Source organism: Pholcus phalangioides, unplaced genomic scaffold (genome assembly GCF_987345545.1).
Source record: "Pholcus phalangioides strain wild (caught in Gottingen) unplaced genomic scaffold, Ppha-v1.0 ptg000004l_1, whole genome shotgun sequence".
Lineage (NCBI taxonomy): Eukaryota > Metazoa > Arthropoda > Arachnida > Araneae > Pholcidae > Pholcus > Pholcus phalangioides.
This window is the reverse complement of record NW_028301597.1, coordinates 33,856,831-33,876,642: the sequence shown is the minus strand read 5'-3', so window position 1 is coordinate 33,876,642 and position 19,812 is coordinate 33,856,831. Positions and strand designations below refer to the sequence as shown.

Below are 19,812 nucleotides of genomic sequence, written 5' to 3'. Positions count from 1 at the left end.
AAACACCGACATTTTTTTACAGAATTTTAAAATTTTATCATAGAAAAAATGATTTTTTTAACATTTACAATAATTGAATAATAAAACATTCATATCAATTGTAATTTTAATTTCGATGATTTTTTTCGAAATGACAAAAAAAAGAAAAATTTAGTAAACTGTGTGCATTTCTTGATGGAAAAAAACTTTTCTTCATGTTTATTTTTTCACGTATGAGACAAAAAACCTACATACAGATCGCGTGACGAGTTGACTCTGCGATAAATTGACGTCCCGACGAATTGGTTACACGACAAATTGTCACTGCGACGAATTTGTACCGCGACGAATTGGCTCTGCGACGAATTTGTACCGCGACGAATTGGCACTGCGACAAATTGATGCGCGACGAGTTGAGCGCGACAAGTTGAGTGCGACAAATTGACCGGCTACGCATTTTCAGTGTGAAAATTTCATTTAAGATATTTGCTCAGAACATGAAGATAATTTAAAAATTTCGTTATCTAGGCTGGTCTGAACGATAGGCGATATGCCAACTGATAACAATTGGTTTAAACTGAAGCCGGAAGAGGCTCTGGGCATTCCTCTGCTGGAAGTGGATCCAAATACCACTGAGAAGGTAAGACTTGCTTCAGTTCCTTTAAATAAAAATGATGTTTTTATACATCATGATCTATAATGTGTGGATGTGTAATTTATTTTGCTTTCGTATGATGTATGCCTCGTACAATGATTGTTGAATTATGAAGCCATGTTAGAGTTGGATTACGATGTGACCATATTTTTATCGTTGGACTAGGGAATATTAACTTGAGGGGACATCCATCCCAAAAAAAACTAAGGACCTTGTATTTCCACTAGCATAAAGACATTTTTCCAGGCCATGGCCGTAGTTGGTGACCCCAGGGCCGCAACTAGGGGGAACCAGGCGGGTCTCGTGCCCCGGGTGCTGGAACCGAGGGGGCGCAAATTTCATTCTGAAACCTGTCTTTCAACATTACAAGGGCATGTCGAAATGCGGAGTTGCGGCCCTGGGTGACCCTCCCACGTGGGATCAATTGGGTACGCATATGCGTTGTTATTCTTGATATCCTTATGAGTATCCTCATACGTTTTATACATTTTTTCTCCATTTTCAGGGTTCTCGATTTTTTTTCTTTTTAGCCACGGTCCTAATATGAGAAGAGACAGGCAGTGTTTTTTAACATCATCATGCCCCCCCCCCCTCTCGTCTCGGGCAAAGTGATATTCCGAGGATCCTGCTACCTGACTGGAAGTGACGACCTAAAAATATGTATACTTTTCAAAATCGTAGCAATAGATCTCATTATCATAGATTTCCCCCTTATGCTTTGGGAGGAGGGTGTTCTTTGACTATTCTGGGAGAGTAGCGGATGAACGTTAAGAAGCCGCAGTTGACAGAAGCTTGAGAAGCACTGCCTTATACAGTACACCTGAATTTATGCTCGAGTGGGTGCAACTCTGTTTACGTTTAGCATCATTTTTTGTGACATTTCCCGGTTTCACATGTTTGGGACTCCAATTTCCCGTATTTTTCTTCGGGGAAATATGCCGCAACCCCGCAGCTACATGGTTGGTCATGCGTGCTTGCAGGGGAAGCACACTTTTTGACGTGACCCTTTCAATGTTGAAGGTGAGCTTAAAGGGTGGAATTTGCACCTTCCACCCTGGTCCAGATCCAACTACCCCTCCCCTATCTCTAGTCAAGTGTGTTTTGCACCGATAGATGCAATAAATAATTAAAATCCACAAAACTGTGCAACGAATGAATTTCCACTAGCCCCCCCCCCCACTCCCCTGCAGTTTTGTACTGAGTAATTTGCTTACATGAGGGATGCTCAACACATTTTGGGGATTGCGGCCCACTTCATTGGTTTCCCGAGTCACTCAGGTGATCTGAAAACGTACCACGGGCTGCTTGACTAGTCTGGAAATTTACTGCAGGCAATTTAAGTGATCTGGATATGTGTCAAGAGCCACTTGAGTGATCTATAAAAATGCCTCTTAAGGGAGCTGTAAATGTGCTACGAGCCACTCCAGTGATCTTGAAGCGCGCCGCTGGCCACTTGAGTGATTCGGAAATGTCCCGGCCAGCCACTTGGTTCTCTGCAAATAAACCACCTACTACACAAATGAACTGGAGAAGTGTTACGCGTCGCTCAAGTGAGTCGAAAATGTGCTTGTAGTCGCTCAAGTGATTTGGAAATGTGTGCTTGTAAGTCGCTCAAGTGATCTGGATAAGCACTGTTGGCAGCTTAAATGATATGGAAATGCAGCGTGAGCCACGTAAGTGATTCGATAATCTTCCGTGGGCCATTTGAGTGGTTTGGTTTATTTATCGTGATCACGGATGACTTCAAGGGCACAGTTGGTCCGCGAGCCATGAGTAGAGCATGTATATGTTGTACATATATTTCATTTTTTCCTTAAAAAAAAAAAAGAATAAAAAACACAAATATATACGAACGGAATGTAAATGAGATTTTTTTTTTCTTTCGACGTTTTCAATCTATTAATAAAGAGTGAAAAGTTTTTCTTTATCAAAATTGAATGCAAACATCAGGAAAAGGTTTATCGGGACACTTGGACACTCATAAAAAATATGGGATGAGCCCGTACATAGTCAATATGGCAACCACATCAATCACAAGCACCTCCACACTTGTCCGACTCTTTTCTAGTGTCGGATTTGATTGGATAGTTAGTATCAAGTGATCAATGACGTCTGATTAAGGATTTCCTCTCTAGTTTTGGCTGTTCTTCGTAGTTATGACGATTTTATTTATATTTTTGACATTATCAGCCAATCAGAATAAGGCTACTGTGACGTTATAGAAACATCACCGTATGTGTAAAGTGTACCTCCTGCTGTTACGTTTGGCAACTTATCGCCAAACACCAGCGTCTATTAACGATTTCGCTTTTATTTTGTCATTACGTCTCGTTTGCTCACACGATAATAAATTACAATGATATAATTTAACTATAATACTATAACGATCATAATAATAATGATATATATTATATAATAATAATTATATTGACATGCAATAAATACAGTGGCTTGCCGAAACACAATTTCTATGTTTCGTTTTCTAATGAATCTATTAGCATTATGAATCAATAAATGATAGCAGGGCCCAGCTTCGCTGGGCGCTCGCTTCGCGAGGCGTTACTATTGTCAACTTGATGCAACTGAACCACATTTTGATTAAATCAGAAAAAAAAAAAAAACATTTTTTAGTGATTCAATAAACGATAACTTCTTATTATACAGGGGTGGCCCCCCCATTCCCCCTGTATCGCCAAGTTCGCTGTTTGGGAGACCCCCCCCCCTCCCCCATTCCCGTGCATCTGACAACTTGTGGTGAATTATAATATAATAAATCATGTTTATCCCGTGCAACGGTTAAAAGAAAAAAATTAAATGTGATAAGAAAGTAAACTTTTCAAACGAAGATGCTAGAAAAAAAAGAAATTGGATTTTTACGAAAGGACTCGAACTCATAACCTTCGTTTTAAGCGTCCCGTAAACTTCCCACTGCATCAATTCTGGTTGCCGAACTGAAGTTAAATTTAGAATATCCATTATTAAATGTCGCTAGGAAATATGGTGGCGCCAAATGGATCAAAAGTTACGGTAGCCTCGCGGTCTACTGTGACGTTTCTATGACGTCACAGTTGCTTGAAAAAAAAAAATAGCGCCAAAGCCACATGCAAAAGGTTACAAGGAAGAAAATCCTGATTTTACGTCTATGATCACGCACGTCCAATCAAATTCGACACTAGAACAGAGTCGGACAAGGATTGAGGCGCTTTTCATCAATCTGCATTTTTTGTTTTTAAGTTTTGTATAGCTGTTTGGCAACATCATCTGCATTGCAGACGAGATTGTCTCCAATTGGTGCTTCTTTTCAAATCAAATAAATTGGAGTTTCAAATCCGATTTCTGAACTCGAGAAACGCATGCGAATGAAAACAAGGCGTGAACCACGGAATTGGACATCATAGCCGGGTTTTCCTAGGAATAGGTTTTTTGCGCAGCGTGAACCGAATTAGACCATTTCGCGCGGGCAGACACATGTTACATGATCACGCTACGCGTTTGTGTTTTCCTAGCGTGGCGCATCAGATCAGGGCGGCTATACTATAGTATGTAGCCTTGGCATCAGCTACTCTGTCGTCTGCATGCTCTGTTTGGAAGAGAAGGGAAAGAGAAAACACACAAGAGTGAAGAGAACATGGGCAAAACGCGCGGCGCACGACGTATTTGACTCCTCCCGAAGCAGTCGGCCAATCACGCCCGACGTAAAGCGCTGTCGTGAGGCGTATTGTGCTCTGTAGGAAAACAGTCATGCTGCTTTTCTTATTGGTAAGTGGACGGCGTGTCGCGCTGGGCGAATCACGTTGCGCGCGGCACAGGAAACCTGCTCCTAGGAAAACCCGGCAGGTCCTGCGAAGGAAAAAAGATATGTGAATGGTGGGAAATAATGCAGCACCGATGAGCTTACTGTACGCAGCGTCTAGTATGCGTGCATGCTACAGGTGCGTAGTAGGAAAACAGTCACGCGTAGTAGTAGATGTGAAAGGAATAGAATCAATCGCGTTGATTCAGGGAAACGGGGGGGGGGGGAAGAGTGATCGCCTATCCCAAGAACTTTTTTTTTAACCGAGCACAACTCAGGTCTATCGCCATAGGCAGTTTACTACCCAGTGAGTTGTGCCGGAATTGTCAGTGTGTGTACCTAACAGTCTGAGTGCGTATCTAGTGTTGTGTATGATTTTTCAGTGCTGCCATCTATATCTCAGAAGTGAAGTGAGTGATGTGTAGTGACTGAATATTTGTACTGCTTGTAGGCCTGTTGCTCTCTGTGGCGAGACTTTTTAACGGGGAAGATCGGCTCGCATTTGCACTTCAAAGTTGGGAACCACAGAAAACCAACTTCAGCCGACCACCACTGTGGTGACGGTGGGGCTCGAACCCGGGTCCCCGCGATGCGAGTCCATCACTGTGACCACTCGACCACCACAGCGGCCTTTTGGCTAAGATCAAAGTGTAGAATCCCAAGAGCTGAACAATACGTGGAAAATTTGTCTATCCCGTAAAGTACGCAATGATCTGATACATCTACGCAACAATTTGCTTCTCAAACACATGGCCCTGCCTACCTCCACTCCATTTGCAGCAAAAGATGCCTGTCTCCACTCCACAGGAAGCTGAAGATATCTCTCAGAACAGCTTTGGTATAAGGGACACGCCAAATTTCTATCTCCCTCGCCTTCGTTCACAACAGAAGATATCTGCCTCGTTCACAGCTGAATGTGTCTACCTTTGCTTCATTTGAATCTGAAAATGTGTCTTCACTCCATTTGCAGCTGAAGATGTCTCCCTCTGCTTCATTCACAGCCAAAGCCGCTTGAAAGATAACTCTTAATGCAGCTTTGTTCACAGCTGAAGATCTCTGCTTCAAGGCTCGTCTACACGCGTTAAGTGATTAAGTAAATTAAATTTTAAGTTACCGATTGCTCAGAAAAAAGTGTCCACACGATAAGTGATTAAGTAGATGCTCGTTGGATCATTTTTATGGAGGCAAGCGCAACTGGCGCACTATATTCTACTCAAATCAACAGAGGAAGAGAGATGCACGGAAAATATATAATTTTTAATACTTGGCATTCAGAGATGTTTCTTTATAACAGCTCGTAGCTTTGACCGCAATGTATGAAAATAATCTGGTAGAACTTGTGGAAATTGTGATCAGATACATATTGTATGACATTAACCAAAGTTAAATTATGAATTATGCAAGATTATGGGAAAGGACATGGTTGTCTAGCAGAGAAATTTCACACATTCGCGGGAAAAATTGGTCTACGCTGGGAAATTTTTTGGCATTTATAGGAAATTCTCTAGGTTCATTAAAAATTATTTGCAATTTTATTTCTTTTCATTTAATGCAGATGTTTTTCTTGATGTTAAATACTTGATTATATATTTTTACCAATAGGTGGCAGCAGATTCTTTTTGGAGAAGGGAAATATTCCAAACCCGTCTACTCAGTTTTTAATATATAATAAATCTCCCACCAGCACCTGATATTTTTGAATCTTTAATTTTTTTTAACTCCTAGGAGCATGTTGACCAAATACTTCATAGCTTCCACCATTTCCAACATAGATTGATTTTCAGCTCGTTTTTTAAGGTAGTTTTCATTTCTATCAGTCAACAAACACTCATGGCATAGAGATATTCTTCAACAAACTTAAAGGTTGTGTCCTCTAGCCATTTTGCCATCTCATATTTTCGAGGAATTCTAGCTAAACAGAAAGAGACAATTGAGCATAAACAGGTTGACGCCTAAGATCAAAATAAACCCTCAGAGAAAGAGTAAATAGACCCTCCAAAGAGTGCATACTTAATGGCAAAAAAATAAGACCGTCTTTATTTTAAACTTAATTATTTAATCACTTACTACTTAAAAACTAAACCCATGTAAATGGCCCTTATCATCCACATGTATTTTAAAGCACTTCATAACTTAAAATTTAGTTAACTACTTATAATCACTTAACGCCTGTGAACAGGCCTTCATTCGCAGCTGAAGTTGGTCTGGCCTGCCTCATTCGCATATCATTTTTTATGGAATTTACCCTGAATATTGGTACTGTGTGTAGGCCTGTTGCTCTCGGTGGGGAGACATTTTAACTGGGAGATCGTCTCGCACTTGCTCCTCAAAGTTTGGAACCACAGAAAACCAACTTCAGCAGACCACCACTCTGGTGACGGTGAGGCTCAAACCCGGCTCCCTGCGATGCAAGTCTGTCACTATGACCACTCGACTGCCACAGTGGCCCTCCTAACAGTTGAATAATGTGGGAAAATTTGTCCAGTAAATTACGACACAATCAAATGAGCTCGCACAATTCCCATCACATCATCCTGGATCCTCGCCTGAACAGAATCTATGCCAAGATTAGATAATCTCAGTAGTTTTCCTGTAGAAAAACATTCAAGAGCAATGCTTGTGGAATGAAGCTGTCAGAATTTCAAGCAGTTATCAGAATTTGAAAAGTAGTCAACTGATGTCTGATTTTTTTTGCGTTGCAGTTGGTTGTTGGATCAAGGAGGAATCTTAGTTAGTGATGGTAATTGCTGCCAAAATTTTTTTTGAAATAGCTATAGTATGTAATCCCTTTTGGCGATTTGTTGGTAATTTTTCAATTGTTGGCGAGAAAAGTCCAAAAGCATGATGGGAAGTTGCAGAGAGTAAAACAGAATCATGTTTTCGGATGTCTTTCTTGCCAAGTAAAAAAATTGTTTAAAAAGGGATAACGCTATGGCTGTTAGAAACAATAAAATAACATTCCTAGTTAAGGGATTGAGATTTAAAATAAAATATTCTTGTCCAGATACAGATTATAAAATAGTAAATGGTATTGCTCTCTTTTAAATAATACAACCGTCAGGGTGAAAAAAAAAGCTCTCTGTGTTTGGTCATAAACAATCTCTTGGTTCAATCAAGACATGATTGTAGGATTAAAATTATAATGGCTAGCCCAAAGCCGAATGTGTCAAAATCTGATATATGTTGCAGAACAATCAGTGCACCAATTGCAGACAATTTGTAAGAATTTTAAAAGTACTGAAAACACTGTTATGGGAATTTTTACCGCAGAACATTTCCAGTCAGCCAAGGGCTCATTGCAGAACAATGTAAAACATTCTACTTCGGAGATGGTTAGTACGTAAAAAATGAATTAAGATATATGAAACATGGTCAACCTGAAAGAATTCATATGTAACCCTGAGAAAAATTCAAAATGACATATTGTGAAAACGATGTGTACGATACAGTGTGTAATGAACCAAAAAATGCTGTGTTTATTATAATTGCTGGTGAACTTCTAGGGGTGATGTCACCTCAGAAGATAACCAATAGCAAAAAAAGAGATAGCAACATAGAAGCCAAAGGAATAATAATAGCCAGCAGAAAAAAAAAATGCCAACGGAAGAAAATGGCCGACCATCACTGACCAGGAAGAAAAGTGCCAAAGAAATAAGGGATTATGCTACAGCTATGCCAAATTTCCCACAAAATTTTATCTTTTAACCCCTAGAATGTTTATTTTATTTTTTCAGTGAAATACATTTTTTCTTCCTTATAAAAGACCTACCAAAAGTGAAAAATTCATGATCGTATCGAGAAATCAAGGGAAAAGAGATTATTGTAGTTATATAGATTTTTTTTCAAGTATATTCTTGGCTTCAGAACAGGTTTTTGAGACAGTTCACTAAATGAATATGATGGGGAGATGTGTGTTTATGAGTGTATATTCGTCATTACAGTAGGTAGTGATTTTCAACCGAAGAATGAGTGGATTTGTTCTCATTCATTCTAAAATATGTTTCGTGTTTTTTTGCATCAGTATAATTAAATATTCATTATTTCTTATGTGTAATAAAGACTATATTTCTTTGTAGGTATAACTGGGGCATTGGTGTTCGGGGTGCTAGCAACCATAGTATTTTGCAGCACCATACCAAGCATAACTAGAAAGTGCACGCTGTTTGCACATTTCCTTGATTTTTATAATTTGATAACACACTAGTTAGTTTTAGATCTGCTCTCTATGACATCATTCTAATGTACGAACCCTCAAGCAAAGACATAAAAAAAAAAGGGAAAAGAAGATTTCGAGTGTAAAACTTATTTTTATCTACTCAAACAAAAAATTCTCAAGGTTACCTTCTTGTCTCAAATTGACGCACACACCTTGCCAAGCGAAAGAATGGTGTTTGTGTTTCTTCCATAGAACTTCTGATGTAATAATACATCAGAGACATTGAATAAGTTAATTAAAAAATTTATTTAGATAATTTATCATCCACAATGGAAACAATAAGTATACCTACCAAAACAAACCTTTATCAAGACTGTAGCATGTAACCAATAAGCTCTGTAAGCAAAGTTCTTTAATGGTTTCGTGAAACCTTAAAATACAGGTTATGATAAAAGTAGGCAGGGGGAAAAGCCTGGACAATCATGATAGATTTGTATATAATTTTTAACCAAAACAACTTCAATTTTCAAGCAGCAATGTCAAGATATCTTGTCTCCATAACAGCCTGTTATTCTAGCCTTGACGTGCCCAAATATTTTGTAAGGTTGATTTCTAAATGAAAAACTTTCCCCCATACTCCCTTAGTTTGCACCCCTGCTGAAAATCTGAAGCCAAGTTCATTTAAAAAGATTTGATTGGCAATTTGAAGAGAGATTTGGTGATTTCTAATTCTTCCACTTTAAGGTTAAGTTATATTGATTTTATACAAATGTATTTTTTGCATTCAAAAAATTTCTTTGATGGTATTTTTTTCTCCACAGACATTCTGCTATGCAACTAAAAAATGTGGTCAAACTCACATTTACCGATATGATAGTAGGGACACACTTTTCCTGTTTGGTCCTTATCATCCTCTTCGGAGGTTTGTAATTGCTGTAACGACTCATCCGTATCCTTTAAAATTGTTTTTATTTATTGTATTTACTTTTTGCGGAGTATCATATTCTAGCGTGGTCCCCAGTGACCTGAAAAGTCAAAGGAAAATTTTAGTTATTTGGCAAAAGTAAAAAAAAATATGCCAATACAGTACACGCCACTTCATGTGATCACATCAGGAGTTTCTGATAGTGATAAATGATTGATAACTATATCTGAAACAAATCTTGAAGCAAATACAATAACTATATATATATATATAGGTGATTTTCTGTGATTCCCAACTTCGAGGCGCAAATGCGAGCCGATCTCCCCGTTAAAAAGTCTCGCCACAGAGAGCAACAGACCTACAAACAGTACAAATATTCTGTCACTACACATCACTCACTTCTGAGATATAGATGGCAGCACTGAAAAATCATACCATACACAACACTAGATACGCACTCAGACTGTTAGGTACACACACTTACAATTCCGGCACAACTCACTAGGTAGTAAATTGCCTATGGCGATAGACCTGAGTTGTGCTCGGTTTAAAAAAAAAGCTATATATATATCCTGTTAGGTTGAAATAGGATGTATGGAAAAATAGGAAGCTCTGTTTCCTTTCTCACAACTGGTTTCAAAATGTTCAATCTGGTTGTTTTTGTTTTTCTTTTTTCACATATTGTACCAAAATGTGATATTTTTCTCTATCTAAAATCTTTTTTCTCCTATTTTAAGAGTTAGAATAGTCTAATGCAGGGATTCTCAAACTGTGCGCTGCTGCGAATATTTTAAAAAATATTCTTCGTTAAAGAATGCTCTGGGTAGCCGGCGGAGCTCATGGATAAGCACTAAATAGGTAAAAGGGGCCACCGCGGGTGGAAAAGGTTTGAGAGCCCCTGGTCTAATGTGTGATAACAGTACCTGAATAGTATTAACCATGATTCTAATAAGTGGCATCTACTGTATTTAATAAAAGTTGGGGCAAAAACAAGATTTTTAATTATATTTCTTCGAGAGTTTGGTTCAGGGAAATGATCAAGCAGGTTTTGCTGGAAACCTGTCTAGAATTGAACCCTCATATTTTTGATAGTCATTGCTATTTAATATGCAGTAGTACCTTACGTTAAGAGTGTCTACTTGGGAATAATTCAAGTTACTTGGCAAAATAATATTTAGTGAAAATGCTTACATTTATCACAAATATTCAACTTATGAGCTTTATACATGGAGGTTTCTCATGAAATTGACCTAAATTGTGTCCCCAGAAATTTTTTGAAATATAAATTTGGCACAAATTTTTTTTTTGTCACATTTTATTTATATTGTTTCTGACAAGTTGCCACTATAATTTTTTTGTCAGATTTTTTAAAATTTACTTGAACAAATTTTCATTTCTTAAGGATATGTCTTTCTCCTGGCTTATACTCCAGCCCATTTTTCAGTTTTTAAAATAACTTTCTATCTTAAAAAAAATATACTAATAACCCCCTTATATATCAATAATATATAGTAACCATTTCATTACATCGACCGGTAGGATAAGTCTCAAATATTTTCATAGTATGAATATCATATATGTTTCACTTTCAATATAACAACCCTCCCAATATAACTGTTTTCAATAGAACAAAGTAGGGTTGTTATATCGAGCGTTAACTGAATACATTTTTAGGATCGTATAATTTTTCATATTTCATCTTTTTTATAATTTTAAATACTTTTTGCTAATAGTTTATAGCCAAATGAAAAATTTCCAAAGCTTTTTCCCCCCATTGTAGCATTTTGAAAACATTGTTTCGAATCCTATGGCATCGATTGCCACCTATCAAATTTTGTGTTGAGAGTGAGAGTGTGTGTGTGAATGAATGAATGAATGAAGTCATCAATTAAACTTTTAAATCTATTTGCATTGTAAATTACTCAAATTAGATTTATTCAGGAAAAAAAGTGGCAGGTGTCTTTATTATAGGTCCTCCTCCTGGCTACTTTTTTTATGAGAAATATGTAATTTAAATATTTTTACAATTTTCCTCATGTTTAAATTTAAAGACACCTATTATTTCTGATAATAGAAGATAATAAATCTTCTTTATAAGTGGGGTTGGTGGTAAAAAAATCCAGATTTCTTAATTGCAACATCAAGCTGCAGTAATGTTTCATGTAAAGGCTTTGCTGTGAGAAAGCAACTCGTGCTCTAGTGAAATAAAGACAAATTATAAATCTGTTGTCCCCCGTAAAATTTATGAAAAAAGGAACAAGAAACAAATAAAAAAAAGAATAGAAATGCAATTGACAAAAAATTATGCAGAATAACACTGCTTGTCCAAGTTGAAAATAAACTACCAAAATATATAGAACATGCTGTGAGTGTCCAGTATAAATATCAAGTTAAGTGCCGAAATAGACAAATCCAACGTGGCAGTTTGCTTAATATCTCATCTTCATTTCGTGAGAATGAACAAATCAAAGTTAATCCTCATACTGTCATTAATTGTACTTTATTGCTTTAATTTCTTGCAAATGAGCCATGCCTAGATGATGAAAGTAACATTTTTGTAGAAATGTTATACTTTCTGTATATTGCACGTTTTGTGATGAAAGAGTTTGGTGGTTGATGTAACTATAAATTAAGCTTCACCTCCCCCCACTTCAATTTCTGTGTTATAATCATATAAGGTCGTTTATCTCTGTATAACTGTATGTTGTACTGCAGATTTGGTAAAAGAATTGCTTTCATTTTTTTTTAATTCAAACTACACTGCTAAAAAAATTCAAGTTGCCAAGGAAGTTTTAATGGTTTTTTGGGGCTGCTGATTCTAAAGCTGGTGTTGGTTTTGCCAAATTGTAACTTTGTAACGCTCCAGAGGATATGAATAAAAGTTTCCCGTCGAGACGATGGAAATATAAAATTCTTGGTTTAGCGCTTTAGTAGGAGTCTCGCATATAGTGCTTGTAACTGCTTTTTAGGAATTGCCACTCTGACTTTTGAGCGTTTTGCAAGTTAGCTTCAATAAATTTTTGCCGTACTTTAGTGTGAGCTGCCCTAGTGGTCTGTTTGGTGCAAGTTGCACTTTGATGTGGTAAAGTTCTTGATTAAAAGAAATATAGATCTGCTAAATATTAGTTTCACACTTTCTTTGAACATAAGAGCAGGATTACCTTTGTACGTCAAGATCTACATAGATACTGTGTATCCCCAACTGCAGGATGAGGTAAAACAATCATGTACATGCTAATTGAGTACAGTCAATATGTGCTTCAAGATATAAATTAGTTTCAGTAACGAAAGCTAAACTCAGAACCTGAGGTATCACCATGTAATATCCATTAGCAAAGTGTGCTATCACATCAAGACATATTAGTCTATACCCGTTAAAAAGCTTTGTTACACTATGCCATATTGATATATTTAAAAACTAAAAACATTCACTGCAATAAATGATGTATGTAATGAAGAACAGAGAATCTTACGCTATGTGTGGGCATTACGCTGGACTCTCATCATGAGGATCCAGATTTGAACCAATTTTCCAAATTTGAGGCACAAATACGAGCAGTTCTTTCATTTCAAAAAGTCTCTCTGAAGAGAACGGGTGAACTTCAACATGATACTTAGGGGCCATTCAAGTATTACGTAAGCAAATTTTCAGCCATTTTTGACACCCCCCCCCCTGTCAGCAAAACACTGAACCCCCCCCCCCCATCAGCAGAATTTCGTCAGCAGCTTAGAATATCTCATATTTTCAAAAAGGGGTGGTTGATGACTGACGTAAGCAACCTTCAAACCCCCTTCCCCCCTTGTCATCAAAAGTCAGCAAATCCAAAACCCCCTCCCCTCTCTCAATGCTGACGTAATACTTAAATGACCCCTTAATATGACCAGGGTATGAAAACATCATGATTTCTTTTTTTTTAATTAAAAAAAATTAATTTAAATTAGAATATCTTCATTTGAATTAACTGACTGCTTATTAATTTAAACAAATTTTGTTGATCATTAAGAATGCATATTTTTTCACCTTATTTCTCAAATTTAATTTAGCATTAATGAATAAACTAACAAACACAAACAAATGAACTACAAGCAAGAAAAACAAAAATCTGTGTTTATGTAGTGTTGAACCAGAATTAACTTCATGAATTCAGAAGCGTATTAGTGTCGGTTGAGACGCAGAAGAAAATATTGGGCTGCCTTAAATTAGAAAGTGAAATTTTTTGGAGCCCTTTCAGACATCGGGTGCATGCACTGCACACCCGCTGTTAAATCTGCCTCTGCGTGGATTAGCATTTTTCTTGTAGTGGGCTTTTGTTCATATATGAGGGCTTTCCTCCCCTAAAGTAAATGCTCCATGGTGACTCAGTATCAAATATGGTACCAGTTTCTTGATTCATTCTATGTACAACCAAAGGGTTATTCAGCTTCAACCAAATGAAAAACATTCTATTGACCGGATTGTTTCCTTCCCATCCCAATTGCTAAGTGCATTTATTATGATGTGTTTCAGGCTTGATAATGCTGCTTAATAACTTACATATTCTTATTCTTCCACAGATTTAGTAAAAAAAACTCAACCTCTAGACTTCTACTTTTCGTATAAAAATTGCAAGTCTAACTTTATGATAAACATATGACATCTATTATTATTTTAAATAATTAATTATGGCAAAGAATTTAAAGCTTTATACAAAAACTAAATTTCTGTTTTTTCATCAGGGGAACTCTAGTGCCCCATTGTAATGCATTGCAAAAACTTAGTAAAGTTATTTATATATAAGTTTAGTTCCATGCACAAAATCTGTAAATAGAAAAGCCACCTTTCTGCAGTGCACCTAGGGATTAGTTTCAAGTCAATATGTATCAGATCATCTATATTTCTTTTAATCAAGAAAGTTACCACATTTCAATAACACGCATACTAGGTTACTTTTACTTCATTATCATTGAAGTTAATACAAAGGAAAAATGAAATATAAAATTTTTGATTAAAATCAGTGATTATTTAAAAAAAAAATCAAGTGAAATGGGTGTACCCTGAACATGGCAGTTCAAGCATTTACCATCTTCACTTCAAACTATGGAAGACAAATGGTGGCATCAAATAAGGAACACAATTATTAGGAAAAATGTGTTTATGTTCAAACATTATTTGAATTTTATTGTGTAAAATAATGAATAATCGTTGAAGTCATGCTAAATTCGTCAAGACATGTTACTCCAGAGAAACTTTGTGTGGTATTTATTTAACATTTTTTATAGGGGAGGGAAAGTGAAATAATATCACTTACAATTATAAGAGCGAAGCTTGATAAATCCCAGGTGCCAGATTGCTATGACAACTATAAAATCAGTGTTTTTGCTTAAAATTTTCTGTAGATGATTGCTAAATCAGTCTTCCACCATGAAAAGGGGTCATTAAATCTTAAAAGCTGAGGAAAAAACATTATTGAGGACTTTTTCCAGGGAAAAGTCACTCGTGGCTCCGAAAAAATGTCTGGCACCTAGTTTTTTTCCATTTGCCAAGCCTTGTATAAAAGTATTATAGATTGTAAAAGATAGATGTGAGCTAACTTGAAAAGACAGAGCTTCATTTCTTTTGGAAAAAAAACCCATGAATATTTTGACATTTTGCCTAACACTTCTGAGAGATTTCCATCTATAGGCCTGTGTATAATTCCTTATAGTTAATCAGATTTTTTGATGCCTGTTTACTCTTCATTGTTTTTATGAATGCTGCGGCTATAATTTTGATGCACCAATATCAAGACATATTTGGGTAAGATAAAATGTTCTCAATAAAACTATGAATTTCACCTTTGTTTACATACGTGTGATTTACAAGCTTCCGATTTTTGACTAATAATTAACGAATTATCCTTTTAAATTAGGTATCAAAGCTAAAGGTAGGAAAAATAATGAGTATATTGTCATAAAATGTGTTAAAACAGCTAATTATGGTATTTCTAAAATAGAAAAATAAGCATTGAAAATACATAAACAAAGCAACGTGATTGCAAGCATCTATGTGGTGCATGTGCTGCCATCTATAAACTGCATATCAAACTAAGAACTCTACCTTTATTTCGGTGATTTTTCTATTTTGAATTTTCTCTACCAGGAAAATTATTATTTATTTTTATCTTCTCCGTTCTTTAAAATGGGAGATTTGAAGTGTAGTACCTGCGGGGACGAAGTGATTGACAAAAACGAATTTTTCTGCTGCAAACAATGTGAATTATATATACATCCAGTTTGCGCAGGTTTTAAGGAAGCTACATTCAGAAAAATGTCAAAAGCAAAAAAAACAGATTATACTTGCCCCAAATGTGTCGCAGCAAATCAAGGACTAGAGAAAAAAACCAGCAAAGACAGTTAATTGGATGGCAATTTCAAAAATTTTGACAATATGATAAGAGAGCTGAAACAAGAAATGAGAATTGCCATCAAGCAAGCAACACAGGAAATTATCGAGAGACAAAAACATCTGGAGAACGAGATAAAAAATGTGATAAAGGCAATCGAATTCAATTCAGGGCGTATGGATGACATTGGTAAAAAATTAGAGAACATGAAAGAAATAGTGGCACATCTAACAGAGGAAAACGAGGAAATGAAATTAGAGAACAAAAATTTGAAGACTGAACTTAAAGAACTGAAACAACGAATGAATGATATTGAAACGAGAAGCAGAAAAAACAACATGGAGATCAATGGAATTCCTGAAATTGAGAATGAAAATGTTGATGAAATACTTCAAAAACTGAAAATAAACTTGGATATTCAACAAGAAACTGTAATAGAAAGTGCACACAGAGTTCCAACGCAGAACAACAAGAAACCTAGGCCGATTATTGTAAGATTTCAAAGTGAAAGATCAAAAACCATCTGGATCCAGCAAGCGAGAGGACAGAACACGCTAACAGCTGACCAAATCAATACTAATTCTAAAGACAACAGAATTTATGTAAATGAACATTTAACAATAGAAAACAAGAAGCTTTTTTTATGGTAAGACAATTTTAAAATGCAAACGACTACAAATTTGCATGTGTTAAAGAAGGTAAAATTTTCCTCCGAAAAGATGAAAAGTCAAAAATATTGCGAATAACAGAACAAGAGCAATTACACAAACTAGACACAAACATAAATGGAAACTGATATTGATCAAATATCTACACTAAACCAAAAACCATTGGAGGATATTGAAGAGGTTCAAAATTTTTTCAAAAGACCCGCTAACACAAATAAAACACTAACATTTTTAATACTTAATATACAAAGCTTAAGAGCAAATTTTGACAACTTTACAGCATTTTTAAAGTCTTTGAATGTATCAATAGATATTATTTGTCTAAATGAAATATGGATAGAAACAGATGAATTGTTTAATTATTATATTTCAGATAATATAAATGACTATTATAGTTACGCAAACTGTAGAACCTATAATAGGTCAGGAGGAGTTATTATGTATATAAACAAGTCAATTAGATCAATACAAAAAAAAAGCTATAAATTCCGAACAGCAGAAGAACTTTGCATATTTCTCCCTGATTATGAACTAAAAATATTACAAATCTACAGATCACATTGTTATACCATATCACAATTTAATGATGAATTGGAGTTTTACATGTTAAATTCGAAAGTACTACATTAATAGTGGGAGACATAAATATTAATCTTTATGGAGAAGACATAGAAACATCAAAATATCTTGATATAATGGCGTTATATGGATTTCATCCATTACATGAAAACGTAACTAGAGAAGGAAATGGAACTAAAACATGTATTGACCATGCTTTCCATAGAACCAAACAAACAACCACACAAGAATTCACTGTTTACAAAACACAAGTCACTGACCATTACCCAATTATAGGTTACATCAATTTTTTGGAAAGGAATATAAAAATCAATAGAACAAATGAGCAAATAACGATAATAAACTACGAAAATTTTGAAAAATTCATTTTGAATTTGAATTTAACGACTATTATTGAAGAGAGTAATACTCAAGATAAATACAAACGGTTCATGGATGTGATAACATTAAACTCGAACTTATGGTCTAAAACAATTAAAAAAAATCCAAAAAAACCCAAGAAAATATGGATCACCAAGGAAATTATAGATAGAATAAACTACAAAGAAAAGTTGTACAAAAAATACCAAAAATATCCAAATATAGTATCCTTTGAAATAGAATACAAGAACTACGACAAAGAATTAAAAAAACTCATAAAAACCACAAAACTGAAATACATTAAGAACAATTTCAACACTTGTGAAAATAATAAAAGGCTGCAATGGAAATGTATAAATGAAACCATTTTGAACAAAAATATAAAGAACAACATATTACCAGAATTCCAATGTGCTTCAGATATGGCTGAAAGATTCAATGTCGATTTCATAAACGGAAATTTGGAGGGTGTAGAAGAAAATGAACATCATTTTTGCACAGCACAAACAAATAATAACTCAAGTAATTCTATGTTTTATTTTGAAACCACTGATGCAATAATAAAGGATGTAATTAAAGAAATAAAAGAAAACAAATCAAGTGGATACGATAAAATTACCCCTAAAATGATTAAAATTATTTCAACATAACATTTAGACGTAGTAAGAAATCTCATAAATTCATCAATATCAAATGGACTTTTTTATCCGGAACTCAAATATTCCCTGGTGCACCCAATTTACAAAAAAGGAGATGCAACCGACTTAATAAATTACAGACCAATCTCTATTCTACCTGTTTTTTTCAAAGGTTATGGAAAAATGTATAAAAAAACAACTTCTAAATTTCTTAAATCATCAAAAATTTTTTGCCACCAACCAATACGGATTCCAAAAGAAAAAAAATACAGAAATGGCTATAATTGATTTATGTAATCGTTTAAACAATGGATATAACTTAAACAAATACTCAATAACCGTAGATCTTAAACAAGCCTTTGATTACGTTGACCTTAATATCCTAACTAAGAAACTTTACTCAGCTGGCATACGTGGCAATATATTGAAATGGTTTGAAACATATTATTACAATAGACAACAAGCAGTTAAAATAAATGAAAAAATTAGTACATTCTTGGAAGTAAAAAAAAGGTGTACCTCAGGGATCAGTTCTGGGACCTGTACTTTTCCTCATATATATATAAACGAATTTTGTAAACTAGAACTAAATGGAAACTTAATATCTTTTGCCGATGATACAGTACTGTATGTAGAAGAGATGGAAATGGAAAATTTATTAAAAAAAGTGGAAGACCACCTTTTCAAAATAAATAGTTGGCTAAGTAAAAACAAACTGCAGATAAATATTCAAAAAACTAAATATTTTTGCTTAAAGACAAAAAACATAAATAATTTTAATAATATACATATAAAAATTCATAACCATTCCCCTAGTCATAGTATATCATACTGTAACTGCCAAGAAATAAACAGAGTTTTCGACTACAATTATCTGGGCATAATAATACAGGACGACCTAAAATGGAATTTGCATTGTGGAAAAATAACTAAAAGAATTCGAACTTTTGCAGCGGTATTATATAGACTAAAAATTTTTTCATCTATTGCATTTTTAAAAGATATATTTTACGCATGGATATATTGAATTGTAACGTATGGAATCTGTGCCTGGGGAGGTGCATATTATACTAACATAAATAAACTAGATAATATATATAATAAAATCAGATTCACAATAAAAACTAATCCCACTAACCAAAACAAAACTGAGTGCCATGCATTATCCATAAGACAAAACTATATATACAGAATAATAAAATTTGTTTTAGCAAATGAAGAATGGTTAATAAGGAATCTAAACAGATCTTCAAGTAGATTAAGTATGGAATATCAAGTGCCAAAAACAAATAAAACTCTATTCAAAAAAAGTTTTAGTTACACTGCTCCAAAGGTATTAAATAAATACCAAACTGCTAATCATACTAATAAAAGATTGAATTATAATATTTTTGATTTTGCAAAGAGCATTGTGTTTGAAACGCTAATACAATAGAAATATTTACTAATACAAAAAAATATATATTTTTCTAACTTTTACAATACGGGTGTTTAATTTTTGTGCATAGAGATATCTATCATAAATATCTATATTTTCAACAATTTTCATGAACACTAATAAAAATTTGAAGAGATAATACTATGAACAAGATGTATTTTTTGTTTTAATTTTAAATATTTTCAACATGCTTTTGTGATGTTATAAAAATCAAATCATTGTGCGTGCACACGATCATAAATTATTAATGTTTTTTTTT

The 19,812-nt window shown here is 34.8% G+C and overlaps 1 protein-coding gene across 1 annotated transcript in view; it reads left to right on the top strand.

The window, feature by feature from the left end:
• Positions 1-554: 554 nt before the first annotated feature.
• Positions 555-19,812, top strand: part of LOC149087121 (sodium channel protein 1 brain-like) — a 146,150-nt gene continuing 126,892 nt past the window's right edge. Inside the window, exons 1-3 of the mRNA XM_089231369.1 lie at positions 555-619; positions 9,405-9,532; positions 15,201-15,284. Coding sequence (XP_089087495.1) covers positions 15,235-15,284 — 50 coding nt within the window. The 5' untranslated portion in view covers positions 555-619; positions 9,405-9,532; positions 15,201-15,234. The remainder of the gene's footprint in view (positions 620-9,404; positions 9,533-15,200; positions 15,285-19,812) is intronic.